The sequence below is a fragment of the Clinocottus analis genome, unplaced genomic scaffold (genome assembly GCF_023055335.1).
Source record: "Clinocottus analis isolate CAN_PGR_092001 unplaced genomic scaffold, fCliAna1.0.p SCAF_15, whole genome shotgun sequence".
Lineage (NCBI taxonomy): Eukaryota > Metazoa > Chordata > Actinopteri > Perciformes > Cottidae > Clinocottus > Clinocottus analis.
Genome location: NW_027175876.1, coordinates 2,065,285 through 2,088,906, shown reverse-complemented (window position 1 = coordinate 2,088,906; position 23,622 = coordinate 2,065,285). Strand labels below are relative to the sequence as shown.

The 23,622-nt window shown below is 45.2% G+C and overlaps 1 protein-coding gene across 2 annotated transcripts in view; it reads left to right on the top strand.

Annotated features, from left to right (window-relative positions):
- Positions 1-23,622, top strand: part of LOC137786034 (MAM domain-containing glycosylphosphatidylinositol anchor protein 2-like) — a 166,902-nt gene that overhangs the window by 59,697 nt on the left and 83,583 nt on the right. For both annotated transcript variants that reach the window (XM_068577639.1, XM_068577638.1), the window contains exons 3-4: positions 6,007-6,181; positions 22,599-22,795. In XM_068577639.1, the coding sequence (XP_068433740.1) occupies positions 6,007-6,181; positions 22,599-22,795 (372 nt within the window). The remainder of the gene's footprint in view (positions 1-6,006; positions 6,182-22,598; positions 22,796-23,622) is intronic.

The following is a 23,622-nucleotide window of genomic DNA, read 5'->3' as shown; positions in this document are numbered from 1 at the left end:
TTCCCCCCGACTTTGAGATACGGCGAGCTCCCATGATGATACGTAGACGGAGGAGAGCGGGGAGGGGTTTGTTGTGCCAAGTACAACATCAGCACCACAAAGGACCGACCGCAGACTAATTTCGCAATTTTCGCCACTGTTTAATTCTTCGGGTGTCTATCAATATGCACACTTCTTAAATTACACGGACGCCCCTGAGGTCTTTGCCGCTGATGGAGTTTCTGGATTGAGTCCAACCAGGCAGCAGCTTCCTCTGTCAGCCCAGTGCACATCTGCCCACTCACCTCGGAGGGGAAAGAAAACAAAAACAGAGGCTTTCTAATAATAAAATCATACATGCATCCAACCTTATACACAATGGCTCACACACACACACACACACACACACACACACACACACACACACACACACACACACACACTCAACACTTGTCTGCCTGCCCATTTAATTGTCAAATAAATACATGTTCCTGTCAGTCACCAGCACACCGTATAATATGGTCTTTTTTCTCCCCCGCCCCCCTGCTGTGCCTCGTGGGTTTGGCATTTCAAGGTGCTACTGAGGGCTGTGCGTGAAGACCGGGACCGCTGGCATCTGGCAGGCTCACGTGGGCAATGAAGTTAAATTGTCATAGATGTCTGGTGCAGAGGTCACGGGGAAGGATTTGTGGAACTTGGCTCTCCGAGGAGAAGAAATGAGACAGAAAAGCGTAGTTGCAGGCCAGGTGCTTTTGCCGCTCGCGCTCGGCTTAACGTCTCTGTGTTGAACGCCGGCAAGGCCGTGTTCCTGCTCTGTCGCTTCCTCCTAAGAGAGAGGAAAAAAAGAAGTACATCAAAAGAGAATTTGCAGTCAAAAGCATCCGTGCTAGTGGCCGTGAGCTGAATGCTAACGCGCTCACAGCGGCCATGCTAGCATGTGGATGTTGAGCATCTATAGAGCGCTAACATGTGGATGTTGAGCATCTATAGAGCGCTTACATGTGGATGTTGAGCATCTATAGAGCGCTAGCATGTGGATGTTGAGCATCTATAGAGCGCTAGCATGTGGATGTTGAGCATCTATAGAGCGCTAGCATGTGGATGTTGAGCATCTATAGAGCGCTAACATGTGGATGTTGAGCAGGTCACTAGCGATGAGCACATATAGAGCAACAGTGTGTCCAGTCTACTTCCTCTAACGATTAAGCGCTTAATCAATTGGTCGATGAACATGATGTTCATCTGCTGCAATTTGGTTTTGACGTCAATATAAATTGAATCCACTCAAATCTGAAGGTGTCACCTGATGTTTCTGGAGGATCTTTCACTGTTTTCTTGACATTTAACAGATGAAAGGATAAAACAATTCATCACAGACGACTAATGAATCATCAATACTGAAAATGCATATTACACTCAGTCCCTGCCTCTAGTGAGCATACTGTGGTGGATAATTAATATGGTTTCCTTGTGAGAAATCAACAGCACTTCAAGCAAGTTAGTCTTTAAATAATTTATCACGAGATAAGATATTAAAAGATCATAACGAGTTTACAAGTCGTACACACTTGAGCCATGAACACGTCACACAACCCCACCCTGTGTTCAGAGACATACAATGGAAGAAGAACAATGTTTACCTTACGCCTTAAGGTACACATTGTTCCTCTTTTGTGAGAGACTCAGACGCACAGACGGATGTATCCGGTCCTTTTTCAAAATAAAACATTTTCCTGCCTTTTTTTGTTCTTCGAATTAAAAAAGATTGTAAATTTTGTTAAAAATTCATTTATTCTTTCTGTGCGCCCCGGTACTAAACGACCAGGGGACCGCTGCCTTAAGGTATATTCTCACAAGGGTTACAGTATTGTACCACTTTAAATGAAGCTAATAAACGTTGTGGTTGCGGAGATAATTAAGTTTACTTTTTTTTTTAAAAAGAGACTTTGAAAATCAGGCCGGGTGACTCTGGGCCCAAAAGGTTTAAAGCAGCACAGCACTTACTTTAATGTGTAAGTAAGACACTTTGTCTCTCCGTCCCTCTCTGGTGCAGCCATATTTGGTTGTGTTAGCCCTTTAAAAATGTAAACTATGGACATTTCGGAGACATAATTATCTAGTACACACCTGGCAAATATCAGAGTTTCTAAGCTATATCATTCCTCAGAGTGCACAGGAATAATTTATACTGTACATATTTAGTTAAACCCTTTGCCTTCTCTCTGTCTTTATCTTCGTCTCTGTACCAGAGCACCACATACATGCAGGCTTTTGTCTGATCATACCTTCACGGTCACATGTCCTGCAGCTTCTTTCATTGTCTTTGATGCCGTGAACCGACATCAAAGAGTCCCACGATGATGAAGCCATCTGCCCCCTCGCTCCCCTCCCCCTCTTTGCCCTGGCCTCCATCCATTATGTCCACACTACTTTGTTTGAGTACCAGGCTCCCTCCAATAGCCAGCAACACCACATTGCAAACACCTCTTTTCTTTTTTTTCCCCCCTCTTTCAATTATTGGCTGGCCAGATTCAACTCGCGGCGCCACGGGTCAGCGATTACAAATAAGCTGACCTCGAGGCCCTGGGACATTTTGCTTTACACAGACCAATTGGAGTATGTGATCTGTTTTGGATGCTCCCATGACAGTTGCAGCCTGCAGTGCCGGTGTCTTTAGCAGATGGTGCCTTAAACTTTCTATTTATTTATTTTTTCGCCCATGCAAACTGCAGAATCAGAGCTTCCCCCTTGAACTACAACCCGCCCGACGCTCCGGCGGTCACTTCCACTCGGCCGTCTTCAAAGTGACTTCAACTGCAGCACTCAAACAAACCAGAAGCACTTCAACATCAAAGCAAATATTGATGATTTCATTATTCCCACTGTAGTGCGTTTCATATTGTCAGGGCCAGTGCTTTTTATTTATTTATTTTTTTAGTAATTTAGCCCTTTAGAGTCTTTGCACTCAACATGTGATCTGGACCCCCTGTCGCTTCCCCTGATCGCTTGATTGTCATGCTCAGCCACACTTGGCTTCGCCACTGAGCGGCACAGTCCGCCATCGGTGCCGGGAGAAGGAAAAAAAAAGCTGGCAAGCAATTACAAACCAGTCTGTTGTTCGGGAGAAGGGAAACGTCACAGCATGGCATTATGGGAGATTCGCCGAAGACGCGTGCTCGGGCATATGATCCCCCGCATAACAACAGACACCGGGCGCATTTTAATTAGCTCTTGCCGTGACATCGCAGCATGTGCGGTCTCAAAACACTGCCGGGATTTTTTTCCGCTTTTGGATACCGATCGAGCCGAGCCTCCCGCTCCCCTCGCAGGAGAATGATCTTCTATTATCGGGATGTCTAATTTAAGAGGGGAATAGCGTTGTTATTGTGTAGACTCTGCTTCACCCCCCGTGGAACTAAGTGGTGTCATGTCTTTTATGCACAACTCCGTTTACATTTCGCCGTGATAATGTATGCACACGTTTGCAAAAGGGGGACAGACGGGAATAATAAATGACTTCTGGCACATCGTGGCCAGTTGGACTTATTCCCCTGGTGGATGCTAAGAAAAGCACCTTATTAGTTTCATCTGAGGCTTTGACAAAGGAGAGGAACAAACAGGAACAAACCTCAGCCGGGCCGTCAGCGGGCTCCAAACAGCAATTATCATATTGCTGAAATCCAGCAGCTCCTCTCAGATCAAGAGTATTTGCATTGTGCCGAGGCAGAGTGAAGAGGGTCAAACTGTTCTCGCCGGGCGTACTTCAGGACTCTCCCCTGTGAGCGGAGGTGCTCAGAAGAGAAAAGTCAAAGGAGTGGAGGGATGAAGATAGCTTTAGGGTACATAGAGAAGGTGTGGGGGGGAGTTGAAAAGCTCACCGACGACGTGGTCCGCTGCCCTCCTGAAACAAACAGCAGCACTTTTTTTTTTCCCTTTTTCAAAACCGGAGTTTGTTTGAATACCCACTTCTTAGCGTCGCACACAACAATGCTCTTATTGATACTGCCGCCTTTCACGAAAAACTCAAAGCTCTTTACACAAAAGGTGGAAAAAAAGGAAACGAGTGCTGCTGTAAGCTGGGAGGAGACAGACTTCTGCTGAGGTCGCCATAAAACCGGCTTGCTTTGTATTTACATGAGAGGGGATCCAGAGCACCGGGGGGGGAGCGACAAAGAATCCCCCAACAAACTTTGCTCCGTCTAATTCATAATCATAACTTATTTAACTTTGGGGCTTGTTTCGCTGAACTCAACGATGTCCCTCACTGTTATAATGGGGCTCCAGATGAAGCAGCGGGGCTTTAGCATCAATCAGTTGCTGAGTTTGGGTTTTTTTCACCCAGTGGTTTCTTCACCCAGCCTTTTCTTTCTCCGTGTCTCTTGGCACATTTTGAAACTGGCCAAGTGAAGCCTTTTCAGTGAAGTGTATTCATTTAAAGGCATTTATTTTTAATGACAATATATCCACTTAAAGGCTTTATAAAGGGATGGCACAGAAGCTCGGCCTGGCTACAGACTTTCTTTCAGAGAGAGGGGTCGATGAAAGGGACACAACACACACACACACACACACACACACACACACACACACACACACACACACAGCCTTTGAGTTTCAGGGTAGCTAATTTATTTCTGCCACTCTGAACAGTAAACACCTTGAGCAAGACAGAGAATCTGAAACTCCTCTGATAAACCTTTGCCGCATGTTGAATTCCTCTCCTTGTCATCCTCTCGCCCAGAGCACTTTTTTTTTTTTTTTTTTTTTGGAATAAGGCACCATTATCAGGTGTCGGGCCAGTCGCCCCTTTCCATTTTCTTTCCGCCGTCTTTTAGGGAAAATGACCAAACTTCGAGCTGTCGTATCCTGCAGGCTGCAGCCGCCATGTTTAAAACCCCCTGCAGCGCCACAATCACCCAAGATAGCACGCTATCTTCATCCCTCCATGTGGCGATATCCATGTTCCATCTGATGCTATCTCTGTCAAATGGGGTGTTATCTGTACCCAAAATGATGCTATCGCCCTACAGATATTGGATTCTAATTCTTGCCCCCTGTCTTCCTCTGCAGAGATTCGTGAGTTTCTGCAGGCAAAGCCAGTCCGTCTGCAGCTTACTTTTATAGGATGAGGGATTGAACGTAGCGTTATGCTGCGTGGCCCCCGGGGGCCAGAGTTGTCACAGTACCTGTTCGCGCTGTACGCTTTAATGAGGACAGGAGATGGAGATGATGGAGAGTCAATTACAACCTCGTGTTGGAGAGTAACACTCTTTCACCTTTCATTACACCTCGACGCCACGGGCTAACTGGCTCTCATCAGTCGGTGAAAGCTACTCATGCTGAGAATGCCACGCGGGTGACGTCTTGTGTGGAAAAGAGGTGGGGGGGGGGGGGGAATTGAAAAAAAGAGGAAGATCGTTAGCTCTCAAGTCCTCCTTTAGTGCGTCGATCTTTAAAACAGGTTGTTCTCCATCAGGCGTCTGTGCAGTTCATTAAATACAGAGTCGTTTAAATCTACTGCAAATTCTCAAATAGTGGCCCAGAGACAAACAAAACATCATTTGGTACAGGCTCATATTAAACATTCGCTTTTTTTTCCAATTTCCTTTTTGTTATCGAGCCGTGTTTCATTATGTTTTCTGATTTCATGTGAATATTGGCACCGCTCTTATATATGTTGGATACATATCAAGTCACCTCACCTGTTCTCTTGATTGAGGAAGTTGCTTTTCACAAATAAAAGCACTGATTTAATTCACAATGTATTTGTTTCCAGAATGTAGATTTTCCATCTGTGTTAAACCACAATGAAGCAAACTATTCACTTACAATTACTATCTGAGTGAAGATAATTGTTTTTCTTTTTTTTACCATGCCTATTCCTGTCCGTGCCAACGATGCCCACGGCTAGCATTTGAATACTGCCTTTGTGCCATCTCGATTGATACTGTGCACCTGAAGCTGCGTGGAACCGGCTCTCGCTCTGAATCAGACCTGACGACTTCCCCTGGCCTTTGTTCCTCACAGATCCGGTGGACCAAGACAGCGGGCAGCGTGTCGGACCGCTTCCAGGACTCCAGCGTGTTCAACGAGACGTTGCACATCGCGAAGATCCTGAGGACCCAGGGAGGTCGCTACTACTGCAAGGCCGAGAACGGCCTCGGATCCCCGGCCATTAAGTCCATCAGGGTGGACGTCTACTGTAAGTGTGACGGTAGATACGCTGTTTTACAAAGACGCCCAAGCGAGCATTAGCATATGCACACTGTAACCAGTGTAGCTAACGGTGCTATAGAGTCGCCTCCAGCACGCGTTAGCATATGCACACTGTAACCAGTGTAGCTAACGGTGCTATAGAGCCGCCTCCAGCATGCGTTAGCATATGCACACTGTAACCAGTGTAGCTAACGGTGCTATAGAGCCGCCTCCAGCACGCGTTAGCATATGCACACTGTAACCAGTGTAGCTAACGGTGCTATAGAGCCACCTCCAGCATGCGTTAGCATATGCACACTGTAACCAGTGTAGCTAACGGTGCTATAGAGCCGCCTCCAGAATGCGTTAGCATATGCACACTGTAACCAGTGTAGCTAACGGTGCTATAGAGCCGCCTCCAGCACGCGTTAGCATATGCACACTGTAACCAGTGTAGCTAACGGTGCTATAGAGCCGCCTCCAGCACGCGTTAGCATATGCACACTGTAACCAGTGTGCATTATTGAATCAATTCAAAGTGCGAGGAAATAAATCATCATGTGAAATGAACTATTAGTGCTGATCAGTGTGAAACAACTGCCCGATATAGCACCGTTCCATATTTCTGCTTTGAATGAAAATGTACTTATTATCCGGCGGTGGAGCATCCGAAGAGACCCCGGCGCTCTCCTGAGAATGTTAATTAAGCTAAAACGCTTTTATTATCCTGACTAAGCCATCGACTGCGAGTGCTACCTCTCTATTTTTAGAGTATCTGTACGACAAGCGGTGAAGGCTCATTAGCATTCATCAAAGGAAAACTGTGATTAATTATTATTGTTTTTATCGACCGGGCATTGATCGTCCTGAGTCACCCGGACAAGAGAGTCGCTGACCCTCAGAAAACCTCCGACAAGTGGGAGTTTACGCCCCAGCGACTAATACGTTCTATTGTAATCTGATGTATTAAGGGGAGAAGTCTAATCTTTCTGTTTCAGCTTCAACAAAACATTCAAAATGTAGCGTTTGGTGTGTTTGAAAGATCTTGAAGCCGCCTCCTTAAATGTACACTTCTCCCTCAGTAGCTCTCAATCGTTCTTCTTCATGCCAAAGCAAAAACACACTTTGTCTTATCTAATATAAATCTCATATAATCGATGACCTCTCTCTTAATTTGTTGCCCAAACATCCGCTTTTCAGTCCGAGGCAGCGGCGCAGAACATTTGCACTAAATAAGACGCACTTGATCTCTTTCCAGTGCGTGACTGCTTTTCTAGAAACGCCGTATACGTTCAGTCGAAGCAACACTGGCCTCTCTGTCTGTTAGCGGCCTCTCCTCCTCCTCTGCCCGTGTTTTCTTTCCTGTCTCTGTCTCTTTTCTTTCCTCCCTGTGTGTGAGCCACGTCCTTGTATCTGTTTATGTGGACTGACACGGGCAAAGGTTGTGGAATTGGAACTTGTTTAGAAAGCTTGTGGAAGGCCTTCGCGGGGCTGCAGAGCCGGGGCCGAACGCATCTCAGCAGCTGACAGCCGGAGACCTCGTTCCCTTCCCCTGCACCGTTTCACCCTGGCTGCACTAAAGAGCCGGAGGAGCAGCAGACGTGGAAATGGAGCCAGATAACACGCCTGGGACAGACCGGAGGAGAGTCAGAGAGCGTGGATCCTCCACCAGCTCCATCTTGAGCGCAGAGTTTTATGTACTGCTGGTGCAGACTCTGAAGTTGAGGGATCATAAATAATATACAGATTCATCAAAACAGAAAACAGATACGGAGCTATTGAAATGGAACAAGATGCAACACGTTGAAGTTTAAGAAATAAGACAGATGCCTATAACTAAAAAACAATCACAATAAATGCAGTAAAACACAAATATTTGTGAGAAAGAACTTCAGATAATCTGCTTTAGCAACTGTGTGTGTGTGTGTGTGTGTGTGTGTGTGTGTGTGTGTGTGTGTGTGTTAGTGAAAAAGAATCCCTTATTTTAGCGAAACAAAATAAAATGCAATAACAACACTTAAGTAGTAATCTATTCTATTACCACATTAATATAAATATATAAATGTAAATCTGTTTAGTGTAAGTAGTATATGATAATAAAGTATATGGTGTTATATATGTGCAGTATATTCAATATACACTATTATATATAGATATAGTAGTAATGAAAAATAATACATTGTGTTAGCAAAAACATGTACACATACAATATCAACACTATAGTCGTAATATATGCTATCACTACTGATATATAAGTACTATGAAGCAACAAAGGAGGGAGTAATGAAAAACACGACTAAAGAAACTTTATGTATTGAAGACAATGAAGGTTATGAAGTAGACATTCTTCACACGTTAGCATTTTAAATTGCTACCTTGATAAAGTCCTTGCATCTGGCCTTGTAACGCAGTGCGTGTACTTCATTAGCTAGCATTTCGTGCTATGTTGCACATCCAGCAGAACACATCATTCCTCTTGAGCAATGTTATTGCTTTCCCCTGAGGCTGGATTTAATTGATGGGCCTCTGCAGTACATGCTATTTTTAGTGGTTTGCAGCTACGTTTTTTAATTAGTATTAAAATTGGTGTTTTTGGAGCTGGACCTCCCAACAACAACACCTTGAATTGACTTCTCTTTTCATATCGCTCTGTTTGCATCTTAAGAAATAACTCCTGCGGTTACGATGGACTGCGCCATTACTGCAAAGGAGAAATACTCTTTATAACCAGACACAGGATCCCGTGTCTTACAATAAGAGGCGCATAAACCTGAATGACCTTTCTGCAAGTCGCTTCCTTGTTTTTTCTTCTCCTTTTGAGACCATTTATTTGCTTCTACTTCCTGGGAATCAAAGGATTTGTTTTTCAATTTTCAAAATATACGACTAGAATTCTTTTTCCGGTATTCACCTTTTTCATTAGATCAAAGTGTGCTGAACGCACCGTTCTTTGTGAAAGCGGCCGCAACCTGCTTGACTCACTTTCAGAGGAATTAAATGAAGGAAATACGAGGCTAAATCTAGACAGGCGGACAGCAACAGTTTTCTGTAGAGCTGAGAGCCGGTGATAACTGACCTCTGCAGCCCAGAGGAGCTGATATTAGTTACACAGCCGGCTCAAAGCTAACGTATTTACAAAGTCCATCCGAGCACATTTTATACCTGCTGACACTTCAGCTGTTTGTCTGCATTTCAGTCTGTAGGGAAAGTTCTTTGCAAAGTTAATAAAGAAACACCCGCACTGATCGATTTTGAGCTTAAAATGCTCACATCTTTTTCCTACAAGGGTCGTTTTTTAGTTTTGTATTTAATTTCAGCTCCATTAATTTTGCAGGAGCGTCTAATGTGCCATTGAGTGACTGATGGACGAGGGCTTAAGGGCCCGCTTACGTCAGGCTCAGAGAGTCCATTGACCATCGCCAGCACAATACTCCTCAAAGAGATTCGGAGAGGAGGAAATGTGTCACACAAGAGGGGTTCGTTCATTCATGGAAAACCTATGAAAGTCATGGAATTTTAAATTGGCTATTTCCAGGCCAGGAAAAGTCCTCCAAAAAAATTTGAATCCCAAAAGTTTTGAAAAAGTCATGGAATTTTTTTATATTTGTATTTTTATGTCATTCATTTACTCTGCTTGAAATAATTAATACGCTTTTAAAAGACAGACGCTCAAAATATAAGCAGGCATGTGCTCTATCTATAAATGTTTATTATTTTAATCAAACTATAGTCTCTCATTCATTTGTGTCACTTAAAGTATACTGTATGCTTTATAAGGTTATAAGCCGCTCCTACCTTCGGTGGGTGTCTCCCGCGTTGCAAGCTAGCGCTGCAGCTAGCTCCCCGATGCTGCTAGCTCCCCGCTGCTGCTAGCTCCCCGCTGCTGCTACTGCTGCTGCACGTGTCCCTGCTGCCCATGTCTGGCGTCGAGCCACGGCCGGTCCTGCTACCAATGGTGGTTGCCGGAGAGATAGCAGGAGAGCTAGCAGCAGCGCTAGCCGGAGAGCTAGCAGGAGAGCTAGCAGCAGCGCTAGCCGGAGAGCTAGCAGCAGCGCTAGCCGGAGAGCTAGCAGCAGCGCTAGCTGGCTACAGCGGGGAGCTAGCGAAGGACACCCACCAAAGATAGTAGCAGCTTGTAACCCGACTTTTACGGTACTACATTTTCTCACTTTTTTATGTATACACGGAGATTTCACAAAATGTTCGGTCATGGAAATTTGGTTTAAAGTCATGGAAATCCACTGGTCAAAATGTGTGTGAACCCTTAAAGGGACTGACCACACAAGTCCGGGGGCACTAAATATTGCTATTCAATGAATTTACTCTGCTAATGTCTCATTCCAGTGATTCCATTTTTTTACAATGCAACTTATTGATATATTAAATGGTACTGATTTGAAGGTTGATTAGGTCTTTCACGTTGTTCGTTGGTCTAAACAAGCAATTTCAACACACCACCGAGGGCCCTGTGGACCTGCGACCTGTGATTTAACGTTCAATTTATTCAAATGATTTAATAAAAACCCAAGTGCTAATCTGCTGAATGAATAACTCCACTCCCCTCTAATAAACAATACAACCTTCAAGTCAATTATTTGTGGCCAAACACAGCGGCTGTAGAATTAACTCGGCGAGAATGAAGCAGAGTGATTTCGGCTGATGGACAAATGGAGAACAAATTGCGGTGCCTTAAACCTGCTCAGTCCAGGTCAGCATTTACTGTACAGGTGGTGATAAAGGACCACTTTAAAACTCACTTTAAAAAATGGTCTGAACAACACTGGTAGAAAAAAAAAAGCGGAATAAATTGAGAACACAGAGATGCACTGCGGGAAAAAAAAAGTAGACGAGAAGGAAGAAAAAAAATAATGCTGCCAAGTTTTCCGTAGTTCACAGGAAACAAAAAACCAAACCTTTTGTACTGTTTGTCCATATGCTAATGTTGTGCAGATGATATTAAAATTATCTGCCTAGTCAGCCGGCGCTAGTTCGTCAGGGGTTGTGAAATAGTACGAATCAGGTGCTGCACACAGTGAGAAACAACCCACTGGACTGTGGATATCTGTTTACTGAAGCATCCTCACTCCCTGATATTTCTCACTACATTCCCTCAAAAGAAGGATTAGAATAAGACAATAGCCTCCTTTCTCTGTGTTATCTGTGGCAGGACTTACTCCGCACTGCTATTGCAGAAGCCAGGGAATTTTAATGAGGCTGCTGGTGTGTTTGTGTGTGTTTGGCAGCGCGCGGGCCTCCAGTCTGAGCTCGATTCATATTTTGGCAAACGGCGGCGTTCGTCGAGATTCGAGACGCGCGAATGTGTGTGTCCGTTTCTTTTGTGCGCTCACGCGTGGAGAGAGAGAGGAAACAAAAATAGAGGCTGCCCAATGGGTTCAAGCGCATGTTTATGCATGAACACACTCTGCACCAGCGAGGTCCTGACTCACACACACACACATGTCAAAGGCTTAACTTGTCTTGGCATATATACGCCTCCTCAGCTGTGCAACGCTGCGCCGCGGCATGCGGCGTGAGGCCGACTTGGGGAAATCTGTCCGCTCCGTGTTTGCCTTCCATCGATGGAGTTCATGGAGGAGCTCAGAGACCAAACAGCAGCTGATGGTGTTTGTTTAGCGGGCATGCTGGCTTTCTTTTATCCAGTCGGTCAGTATAACTGGCGCTTCCTATCTCATCAGGTGTCCAATTCGCGGCGCCCTGCTGCAAGGTGCCTCAGTAAATGTGTGTGCAGAGCAAGAGAGGACATGGCGGGGGGGTCTGGAGGAACACTGAGTCACAGAAACACGGATCATGGTGATGAAAATAGAGTTTTGAACTCCTTAATATGAACTCCTGTAGTCCGTCATGACTGGCGTTTGCACCCTGCTCTCGGAGAAGCTCCTTTTAAAGTGACTTAGTAATACGTGTGGGTGTGCAGTGTACAGAGGATAGTGCGTAGGATGTTGATCTCAAGGGAGCTCATCGATTAGTGGGTTCAGTTGGATGAAGCAGTCTGTGCTGCAGGCTCAATACGTTGAGTGATGACTCGGATTGAAGCAAGATATAATTGTTAACTGGTGGACTCGCTCCTAGTTATATACAATGAGGCTTTTATTTTGACAGTTTCATGGACAAAAGAATAAAAGCATAGGTCGATCCATCCCTCCACGAGTCCACACTGTATACCTTCTTATCCTATTCAGGGTCAGGGGGATTGAGGGCTATCCCAGCATGCACTGGATAAAAGCTGCGTACACCCTGGGCAACACTAAAATTCACAACCAAAGGCACTTTAGATTGAATTGAACCTTTGCTAAGCCCTGCCCCCGCTGATACTCCATTAAGCTGTCAGAGCTGCCATGGAGCCCACACTGTCACTAACTGCACTCCCTTAGTAAATATCAAATTTATAGAAAAACAAATAATTCAGAAACGGTTTACAATATGCGTTTGAAGGATTCATAGACAATGTCGAACTGATTCAGCAGTGAACACAGTTTAACCGGATTAACCTAAAGCCCACAGATCACATGGTAAAAGCCGCCACATTGTGATGATCGAGACAGAAGACAATGAAATGAAGGAACTGTGTTTATTCACTGCAACAAGCAACACCAGCATGTGTAGACATACAGTATACCTTCAGTAGCACAGCGTAGCATAGAATAGCTAATGCTAATAAATGTCCTAAACGTAATATTTAGAAAGTTTAAGTTTAAACACGATTAAATGGCTCAAAACATCAGACTAAAAAGTGAAGAAAATCTGAAAATGATTTGCTGAGAGTCTATGGATCAGCTGGATAGATGTTAGTGATGACCTATATGCTACGCTATGATTGGCCGGTCTGCGTTTGAGGGGGCGGGACTTAGCAAAGGGCCAATTGTTCGATAACCCCATCGCCTTGCTATGTTGCTGTCGAGTAAAACCCACCGTTAAATCCATTTCTTATAGTTCGGACCCTGCCTTTTGGTTTTCGAGAGGCTGAAAATAAATACACACTCTATTTACTCTGCTTTGATGTGGAGGCATCCAAAGCTTAACAGGAACTGGGATCACCGCTGTTTGAGGGAGGGGTTACGCAAACAGTAGATAACGTGCCTGTTCTTGGACTGTAAAACCAAAGAGAATCGATGCGTCTGACATATTTCAAAACTTTCATACCGTTATACATTTGGAGCTTTTTCACGCTCTGAAAAAATTCAAGGAAAACAACACGCGACGTCTTCGTCGTCAATTTTAAGGATAAAAAACACAACAGGAAAACAGGTGCTGTGGGAGACGTGACCATCTTGATACCTCAGAATGATGCGATCTGATGATACGAAGGTGACGCATTATACAATCTCCCGAAAAGATCCCGTAATGTATGTAGACTAAGATATATGTGCAGCGGCTCTTAAGTGCTTTTGGATGTAAATGACCTGCTGTGATGAATGGTGTGATACAGCCACGCTGAGTTATCTGAGCCTTGTTTGAATCAGGACGGAATGAATCAGCACATTATGTGTACATTATGTAAATGTTTGCAGGTTTGGTTAATGGAGGTAAAGCCAGTTCACGACTGCCCATTACTCTTTCAAGGACTCGCTCTGGGGAGGGGCCCTTTAATCAGAGTCGTGGAGTCAAGCTCATCTCTCGCCTCAGTTTTTCTCCCCGTCAGGAGCTTAACACACACACACACTAGTGTGTTTGTGTTCTCTATGCTAATGTGATTAATTGTGATTATTTAATTCTTATCTTCCTTTTTTTTTTAACATGTTTTCTCTCCGGGAGAGTAAAAGGCCACGGATGATGCACTTAACGGCTCGTTATTATTCATCTTTTCCTTTTTTTTCGCCAGTGTGTTTGAATAAAGCCCACAATATCCAAATTACGAGATCAGTCAACACAGTGTGAATCATGGGAAATAAAGACGATATTGATCTCGAGTTCTATAAAACAGAACTTTATCGAGCGAAAGAAGTATTTAATGAATTGTATGATGCTATTTGAAGGAATCTCACGAGGATAGAGGGTGAAATATGTGAATAATATTGTTAAATTAAATGAATATCATGCAGAGCTTTGGTTTTTGTAGTAATACCAAAGAAGTCCAATGAGACAAGGCATTAAATACTTGTTGTTTTGAGCGTGATATGAGGTGATGGAGAAAGAGAGAATCAGTAATGATTACATTCATTGTAACTTCATACAGAACTCTGCATTAAAGACACTATCAGATGTTTCTATCATAAAATGATGTAATCTCTGGATACAAACAAGAAATAACGTCAAACTGTGGCGTGTAACTTAAAGAAAGAAGACTCTTTATGAATGTATAATGACTTTTTTTTATGAAATACTGGTATTTTGGAGATTTACGGTGTGTGAGATCATTTCAATACCAATGTTACTGTGTCTTTAAGACACCATGTGGCCGAGTACATCAGACATAGTAGCTTCGCCCATTTACATGGATACAACAACACAATAGGTGGAATTTATTTTTAAGTCTGCAATTTCACGTTCTGCACATTATTCTACCTCACATGGACGACGTGCTCCGCTCAGTCCGCAGAGCCCTGAAGCCCACGCTGCGACACCGAGCGCCGTCCGCTCCACAGTTGTAAATGTAGACGTTGCAAATGTGTCCCAGTTTATTTTGTGTTGCGCTGTATTTAAACGACATAAGCTGACAGGAAGTAAACACGTTCCCGAGCTGTCGCAGCTCCATTGAAGCGGTCCGCTGCTGTCGGGGCGGCGTGCCCGTTTCGGATCACGTGGTCGCTGCTTGCAGGGCTTTTTTTATTTATTTTTTGAAGGAAATGCCCATCGCTCGTTAACTACAGCGAAAAGAAGGGAAGAGATCAGGCGTAACGATCGGGCATCCAGGTCATCTGCTCCTCTGTGGCTCCGCCCACTCTGCGTCACAGAGCTCTTATCGCTTGTTTATTCATATTGAACGTGTCGTGGCATGAAATTGTACCAAATTCGACACGGAGCTCCTTCGGGTCCCTCGAAATACACCCGCCAAGTGTGAAGTAGATCGGGTGAACACTTTTTTAGATATGCTCATAACACTTCCCCCACACGAACATGCTGAGATGACGTGCTTTATATTTGGATGCTTTCACGCCGTCACTTAGGAAAAGTATCCTGTCCTAGGTTGGTCCTTGTCCAAAGCAAACAAAGGGGAAGGTCATTAGGCAGCAACCAGAAAAGAACTCCGTCTTGTCGCTGGCGTTTTGCCGCCAACACTAATGGTTGGGTTTCTAGGTGGCGATGTTTAGATCAGTGGTCTGTGGGTCGCTTGTTTTCTGGGGAGATGAATTGAAGAGGAGATGAGCTGAGGCAGACGCCAGTGTCTAAGGCCGAGGATGAAGAGGAGATTTCATTACTCCTCACCCTCTAACACACACACACACACACACACACACACACACACACACACACACACACACACACACACACACACACAGAAGAACTGGGCCTCATTATTTCCTCATCTCCATCACTGGGAAGAAGTGAGGGGTTGCAAGCTCTGCTGTGAGGCTGCTGACGTCTGCCCCTCCATTTATCACACATATTGTCCACGTGTTCACACACAGACACACACACACACTCACATTCACACACGTTGGTCTCGTACACACCCCCACAGACAGCCAGTGTTCCTCCAAAGACAGCGTAATTGGAAAATCACTGTCACTGAAGAAGACGGAGGTGCAACAGTCCTAAGTGGGCTGCAGCTTTGTGACCACGGCGCCAGCTCTTAAAGCAACAGTTTAAAGAGCACAGATAAAGTGAAGGGATGACTTTATCTGGTTAGAAGGAAAGCTTAAACTTAATCTTAAGCTTAAGGCTTAATCTATTTGCATAGTTTTGACTTCAAGGGAAAAAAACTATATTTAAGCTTTGGGGGTTTGTTTATAGCACAAATGAATGTGTGTGTTTTTACATCCATACTGCATATTATCTAGATCTTTTTTCTTATTCATCTTAGGAGTCAGTAACTTGAGGGGACAAGCCCCACTTTACGATGCATTAGGAGTTTCCAATTCGAACAAGCCCATTGTCCTCTCCAGTATATCCGTTTCGGCGACTCCGCCACCAAGAATGGAGCGAGCGGTATCGCTCGCAATCGCTCCGTTGGCTCCGTTGGCTCCATTGTGCATTGCCACTTTAATTGGCAGTAATTACACTTAACCAGGCCTGATGACTGGAGCCTCAGAGAGGGAGTTACTTGCCATTACCTTAATGCTCAATGCATATCCAGAGAGAGAGAGAGAGAGAGTCAAGTAAAGGTGATTTGTTTTATAGTTCAAGTTAACGCTGGATTGTGGAAATGCTTAATGAATAATTCAAGACTTGTTACACAGCACTGCAGAGGCATGCCAAACAGCAGCCATGGCCGGCGTGGTGTGTTGCCCTTTACAAACCTCAACGCAACGTGTCTGCCCCCCCCCCCCTCCCCCCCGTTCCTGGTGGAGACTTCATACACCTCCTTTACGGTGCATTAAAACAGCGGTTTCGACCCCTGGAAACTGACCCGCTGATTACGTTTCAGTTCCAAACTTCAAATATTAAAGCCTGGACTGGGAGTTGTGTGACTCATTGCGCCCTAACACGCACACAAACGCACACACACACGCACACAAATACAGCCACCAAACCCAATAAACCCCCCGATGTTCTATTATTGCGCCACAAGGATTTGGGTATTCATTCTCGTTCGACTGGCGCAGCCAGAACAAACGAATCATTCCTCCTTTTCATTTAGAATTGGTTCCATTACAGAAGCAGCTAATTGGGTGTTTTTTTTTTTTTTTTCACGTTTGCACATTGTTATCTCTCTTTCGCTGCTTTTTCGCTTCGAGCGCCACATTTTAACTCGTTCGTATTAGAATAACGCGGAGCGGGCGCCTGAGACGCACGGCGGCATTGAAATCACAGGATTGGGTGCAAAACCTCTGAATGAAAACAATGTTCAGCAATACATCTGAGAAGAAAAATCCAGTTTATCTGAGGAATAGTAGATCAACATCATTATTACTTCCAAATCACAATAGCAAACACTAAATGGTTATTAAAAGGTGAATTATGTAAAATCGAGAAAAAGGCCTGAAGAGTTCAAACATAAAAATGTTTGTACTTTGAATATATATATACTGTACAGTACATTTACACATACTGTATGTATATATATCTCAGTTTTCAATCCAAAAACATTGATTTACCTATTGCCAAGGGTTGTTTTTAGTTACCTAAAACATTGACATGCAGCGGTCGTGTTTAACTTCTCATCCGCCGCACATCTCAGCAATAAAGTGCTAACCTACATTTTACAATTTTTTGGAGTTAACTATTCATTCAACCCTTAAAAAAAACAAATCTATTCTTCCTTTTAATTGGGTAAAATTGCATAAGCAAACTAAACAGGGTGTATCTCATGCAATCACGAGGTCTAATTGAATAATGTCGGTGTTAAGATAAGCTGTAACACTTGTGAGATATTGTTCAGATGTGTTGATAACACTACACACAGCACACATTAACTCATTCATTCATTTGGAGGACCAAAGCGCTTACCGTGCAACACTTCTATACGCTAGAGTCTCGTGGTAATATAAAACACACGTGTCTAATGCGTCAAATCAATACTTTTATCTGGTTATCGGCATGTCAACATACTACATGCACGGGTTGATTTCAGGACGCTTCTACTTCGACTGCACCGTTATGATCAGACGTAAAATATCATCACAATCATGACATGCAGATCAGCCACGAGCCGTGTTTTCAGCACCATATTAATGTGGGAAGACGCACTCGACTGCATGATGTGTCGACTCACTGTCTGTCTTTCTCTACATGCAAATGTTACGCTGACATTCACGGTCTCAGCCTCCTCCTCCTCCTCCCTCGATACGAGCGGCACAAGAAGCTGCTCACGCTCGTTCCTCACGTCTCGGAGAATGATATTCAGTTTACTGAGATATCTCGGCTACACAGGCGCCATCGTCACAGTGGACTTATTGCAGGAATAGATGCATCACACCCCCCTTTCGCCCGCCCCTCCAAACACATCCGTCCGCCGCACACAATCACACTTTAGTACGGAGCAACAGCTGACACCTGATAGATACGGCGAGCAGGAAGCTGGTTATTGCGGACTGTAGCCACGAGATAGAGGTCACTGTTTGCCAACCGGCTTGAGAGATGGAGGGAAAGGAAATGCACCGACACTAAATTACATGCTGGATACACATGTTCCATCAGAGGCCTCCACGCGAGATGGACGCCGTGCATCACCGCGGCGCCTTTTTTAACCTTTTCGACCCACACGAATGAAAATTCATTAAAGCAAACTGAAATGTTTTATCCGCGCCGTCCTATTTGATGTAGTGTGTTTACATGTTGTATTACACAGGACACAGTTAAGGTCTTCTTACAGTACATTAATCCCACACATTTTCCATCAGCGGCGTGGAAATATCTAACGCTGAACCCATTATCTCAAGCTCCCATTCATCAGAGGCTTCTGTGCAGCCACCAGTGAGATTTTTCTAAAGATCACACACACACTCCAGTGTCCGCACGGGCAGATGCCTTTTAATGTGGCCGGAGGATAAATCCACCTCTTAATGCTTCCTATTTATGTGGAGGTGTCTCTACCTTTTTTTCGGGTTTACTTTTAAACTGCAGCTTTAAAAAAAGAAAAAAGGAAAGAGGTTTGAAGGTGAGGTCAGACACGAGGCAGACTGCCAAGTAATAACTTCCTTAATCACTTACGCCTCATGCCCGTATTTCTATTTTTTTTTAAAAGAGAAAAAGAGAGCAAGTCACCCCTTATTTGGCGGCGGTCGTGACACGGCGTCGCCGCCGCCTCGTTAACGACGCAACTCCATCGCGGCAATTTAGAAGTCGCCGCGTGCTCTCGACCCTCCGCGATAAAAGCAAACTGCTCGTCTTTGACGTCACCTGGCTGTTTTTTTTTTTTCTTCTTCTTCTTTCTTTTAATTAATGAAAGACGCTGCACGTAATGTCTTTTGAGGTCAGCGGCTCCCGCCGGTAATCAAGCTGGGGACGGTGATTAGGTGGAAATGAATCGCGGGGCCTCTGTCGCTCACGGCTGACAGCCTGGGAGCCCGAGAGCCGCTCGCTTCCCAGGTGACTTCGACAGATCGGGGCAGAGAGAGTGAAAGACATCAAAGCCCAGGGAAGAAATAGAAAGAAACTTGCATTAGATTAATACCCGAGAGAGTGTGTGTGAGTGTGTGTGTGTGTGTGGGTAGGTGGAGTCAGGTAATGTGTGTTGAGTTTTTGTGCAAGTGTCTGCTTTTTTTTTTTTTGGCAGGAGGGCATGAAAGGAAGCAGCGAAGGTTTGATGTGATAATGAAGCACCTGCTTTAATCCTCATCCTTTTTTTAAAAAAAAAACGCTCACTTGTGCCTATTTGTCCAACAAATCATTTCGTGGGCCCATGAAGCAGAAATCTCCATTCCTGCTTTTCAAACAGAAAATATTGTCCTCAGGGTTTCGGTTCCACTCCTTTTTTTTCTCACTGGAAGGATTAAACGATTGGAAATGAACTGAATATTTTTCCTTTTTTCCCTTCTGAGACCCCCCCCTCCTCAGACACGATACGTGTCTTGGCGTTCGTGGCGTCGTGTGTGTGTGTGTGTGTGTGTGTGTCATGTTGCCCCCGCTGTGTCTTAATATCAAAGAAAAACCCAGAGCTTTTAGACCTGTCATGTTTGGCGGTGGAGTGAGGCGGGAGTGACGCTAAGGTTAGCTCGCCGGAGCGTTTAGCCGTACACGGGCAGATTTACCGGCCTGTGAACCCATAAACCTGCAATTACAAACCCTAACAACTCTGGCGCAGGCGGGCCTGTACACCGCGGTTTTCCTCTGGGCTCTGGGATTTTAAGCTTCACAATCAGTCAAGCGTGACTTCAGAAGCTAATTGCACAAGAGTGACTCACACACACACACACACACACACAGTCACACAACATCCTTACGGGAAGGGTGGGGGGGGGAGACTGATGGCGGAGGTGGAATTTTGTTTGAAATTCATCAAATTTTAATCCAGCGCGTACATTTCCATATTTCCATATTTATTTCTTTATGCTCCTAGCATCCACTTCCTCCCTGCATATCATTTTGGCCCCTATTAATAGCTCTGCTTACCTAACACACACACACATACAGAAAACACACACTCCCACTCTTTGTCACCACAAGCAGAAGAAGGAAAAAAAAAAAAGAGGCGACAACATCCTATCAGGTCCGGCGCTCAAAGACACGGACAGATAGGGCTGTCATTGAATCACTCCATTCCCGCCTCAGTTGGTAAATTGACTGTTTGAAACAGACGAGGGGGAAGCCGGGAAGAGTCAGAGATAAGATGCAGCGTTCATACTCTCCTCCTCCTCCGTAATGAATCAGTGTATTTACTTAGCAATCTGCTCCTCTAAAATGGCAGCGCGATCGCTTCGTCTTCTCCGGAGCGTTGTCACCCTTCTCCCCTGTCGCCCCCCCTCCCTACACCTCCCCCCATTCTCCCAAAGGTAATTGCTCTTACCTGAGACACTGTAATGGATCCTGGATGAAGTATTGACCGCTGCTAGATTTTGATTAAGGGGCTGTAGGGCAGAACATGTCTTTAATGAAACCGAGGAATCAGCATTCTGAGGCTGGAGGCGGTGCGGTGCGGCCCACAGGCGCCTTGATTAGGACCTGATCCTCAGCAAACCCAGAGGTGGGGGCCACGGCGACTGAATTAAAGGCGATGAATCCATCCATTAATAATACCTATGGCGTGCGGAGTTTTTCCTCTGGAGGCTTGTAACCGTTAAAGATTTGGGGTATTCGTTTACTGTGAAGCGGTTTGCACGCCGCGCGTTTGAGACGCCGGCTCTCTCCATCGCTCACATCGTCCACCTTGTTGCTGACGCTCCGACTCTCATTAATACAATCGCTTTCCCCTTCGTACGCAAAAGGTCAGCCTTTATCATTTTGGAATTTGAGGCGTGAGGGATAACTTGCGTTAGCTTCCCTTATCCCTCGTCTTTAAATTGCCTTTTTTTTTTTCTTTCTTTCTCGCCGGTGTTAAAAACAGATTGCATCTATGACGGAGATGAAAGGGTAACGGCTAACTCCCCCCTCCACCGCCCGCGCGTGTTAGCCAGCGTGCAAATGGACGTAATCTAAAAAAAAGCTTGGAGTATTAGCATGCTAAAAGACACCACGGCCATGATGAACACTATTTGCCGAGGCTTAATGCGATAGCCGGGTAAGATGATTAACTTTGAATCCATTTAATCAACCGCAGGCGCTTTCCCATACGACCAACTGTCGAGGCGGCCGGGGTGAAACTTCCCTCGGATCTGTTGGGGAAATGGCGAGAGTAGCAGATGTGCCGGTGCCCGACTCAGAGAGGAGGCCGGCCAAAACATTACTCTTTGAAGTGACGGACATCAAATAGCATTTTGTGCACAGTCGTCGCCTCGGTCGTCGGCGCTCCCTCGTGTTTGAAGCTCGCGACTTGGGACACGTAGCGGCTCGCTCATTGACCGGCAAGTCAATGTGCCCTTGGGCTGCGTCCTATTGACTTAAGAAGCAGTTCAAGTAGCGGGCGTGTCACCTCCCCTTCGCACATCGACTCCCGTGTGCACGCTGCCCCGATAAACCGGCTCTCATATGAGGATTCTGACCCGTCGGTCAGACCTTTAACCACAATCAACACCGTATTTGTGTTCACGGATCAAGGGAAGAGGCGTGGAAAACGCACGATACAGACATTTCCCGAGCAATGTCCGAGCAAACTTCTGTTTTTTGCTGCTCCACAGCTGAGCACTAGTGTCCACTGCAGACAGTCCTGGCTCCAGATTGAGGGGGATGATCTAAGCTGGTTTCTAACTTTTATGATTTTAAGGTGTTTACAGGTGTAGTTACAAGTTCCAGGTCAAGACTCAATAGCTGGAATAACGCTGCTGGTCAAGTAGATTTGTTGGTGGATAATCATTTGCTTGAACAATAAAACACACAGCATGGAGATTCATGCCTAATCAAAAGTGTTTTAAAAGGCTGACAGCTTTTTATTTATCTGAAAATATTATTACTTTATTCTCGTAATATAACAAATGTCATGGAATTAAGTGTCTGAGGCTCTAAATGTTTTGTAGTGGAGACCACCAGACCTCCATGCTTTAAAATGGAGGATGCAAACCTACGCCCGTGTAACAGATGATGTAAAGCTCGTATGTCTTCATTATTGCCTCCACAGCTAATTAAATATATGCGTATGCGTGACTCTTGGTGTGTGTCACGGATTGATCCGAGGAGTCTTCCACTCATCCGTCCATTGAGCGACTCCCGGAAGCTTATTGACAAGCGGTCCTTCCTCACGTCTGCGTTTTTTTGTCCTCCTCTTCCCGCAGACCTCGACGACCCGGTGGTGACGGTGCACCAGAGCATCGGCGAGGCCAAGGAGCAGTTCTACTACGAGCGGACCGTGTTCCTGCGCTGCGTGGCCAACTCCAACCCGCCCGTCCGCTACAGCTGGCACCGCGGCCGGGAGGTCCTGACGCAGGGCTCGGACAAGGGCGTGGAGATCTACGAGCCCTTTTTCACTCAGGTGAGACAGAGGCGACGCGGTGCGGGATGAGAGTATCAAATCTACGGCGTTCGACACAAAGGAAGACGCATCGCGCTATTCGCTAAGTGCTTAAAGTCGAGCATAAAACTCCTCGATCCCCCCCGAGTCTTTTATCGCTGCTACACGCGGGCTGTTGTGAGCACCTTTTGCCGTCCGCATGCTCACTACAAAGGGAGGATAAATAGGCTGATGCAGAAGAAAAGAGGATGCAACCATAATAAGCTTTTTGAAGGCCTCGCAAAAGAAAAAGACGTGTTCATCAGGAGCTAAATTCGCCGAAGCTGTTTCCAGACAGCGCGCTCTCTCTCTCTCGCTCGCATCCATTATTAAGAGATGCCCTCATGACCAGTGGCACCCTCCTGTGTGTTACCGGGGAGAGAATACAGCAAACATGTTTTATTTTTTTTTGGAGGCTACAAATAGATGGAAGCGGCAGAGCAGGTTTTTGAATGTATTAACACGATCGGATCCGTATGACACGCCGCTCTCTCACCACGAGGGGCCGTTTGCATTTCCATGTTTGGCGGCTAATTGTTTGCCTGTCGAAGCTGTTGTTTCAGTCACGGTCGATTGAGTGAGCGAAGCTTTTTTTTGTGTGTGTTTACAGCACATTCAGGTGATAACAAGCATTTCCAAAAACATTAAAAAAGATGATCCCTGCATGTTCAGTGAACCATTAGTGGGAGCGAATGTCTTTCTTTTTGTTTTGTTTCATCGCCAGTGAAACAGTTTATTGAGCCGTCATGTTCTGCAGAACGTTTCAGACACCAAGTACACTACCGTTCAAAGGTTTGGGGTCACTTAGA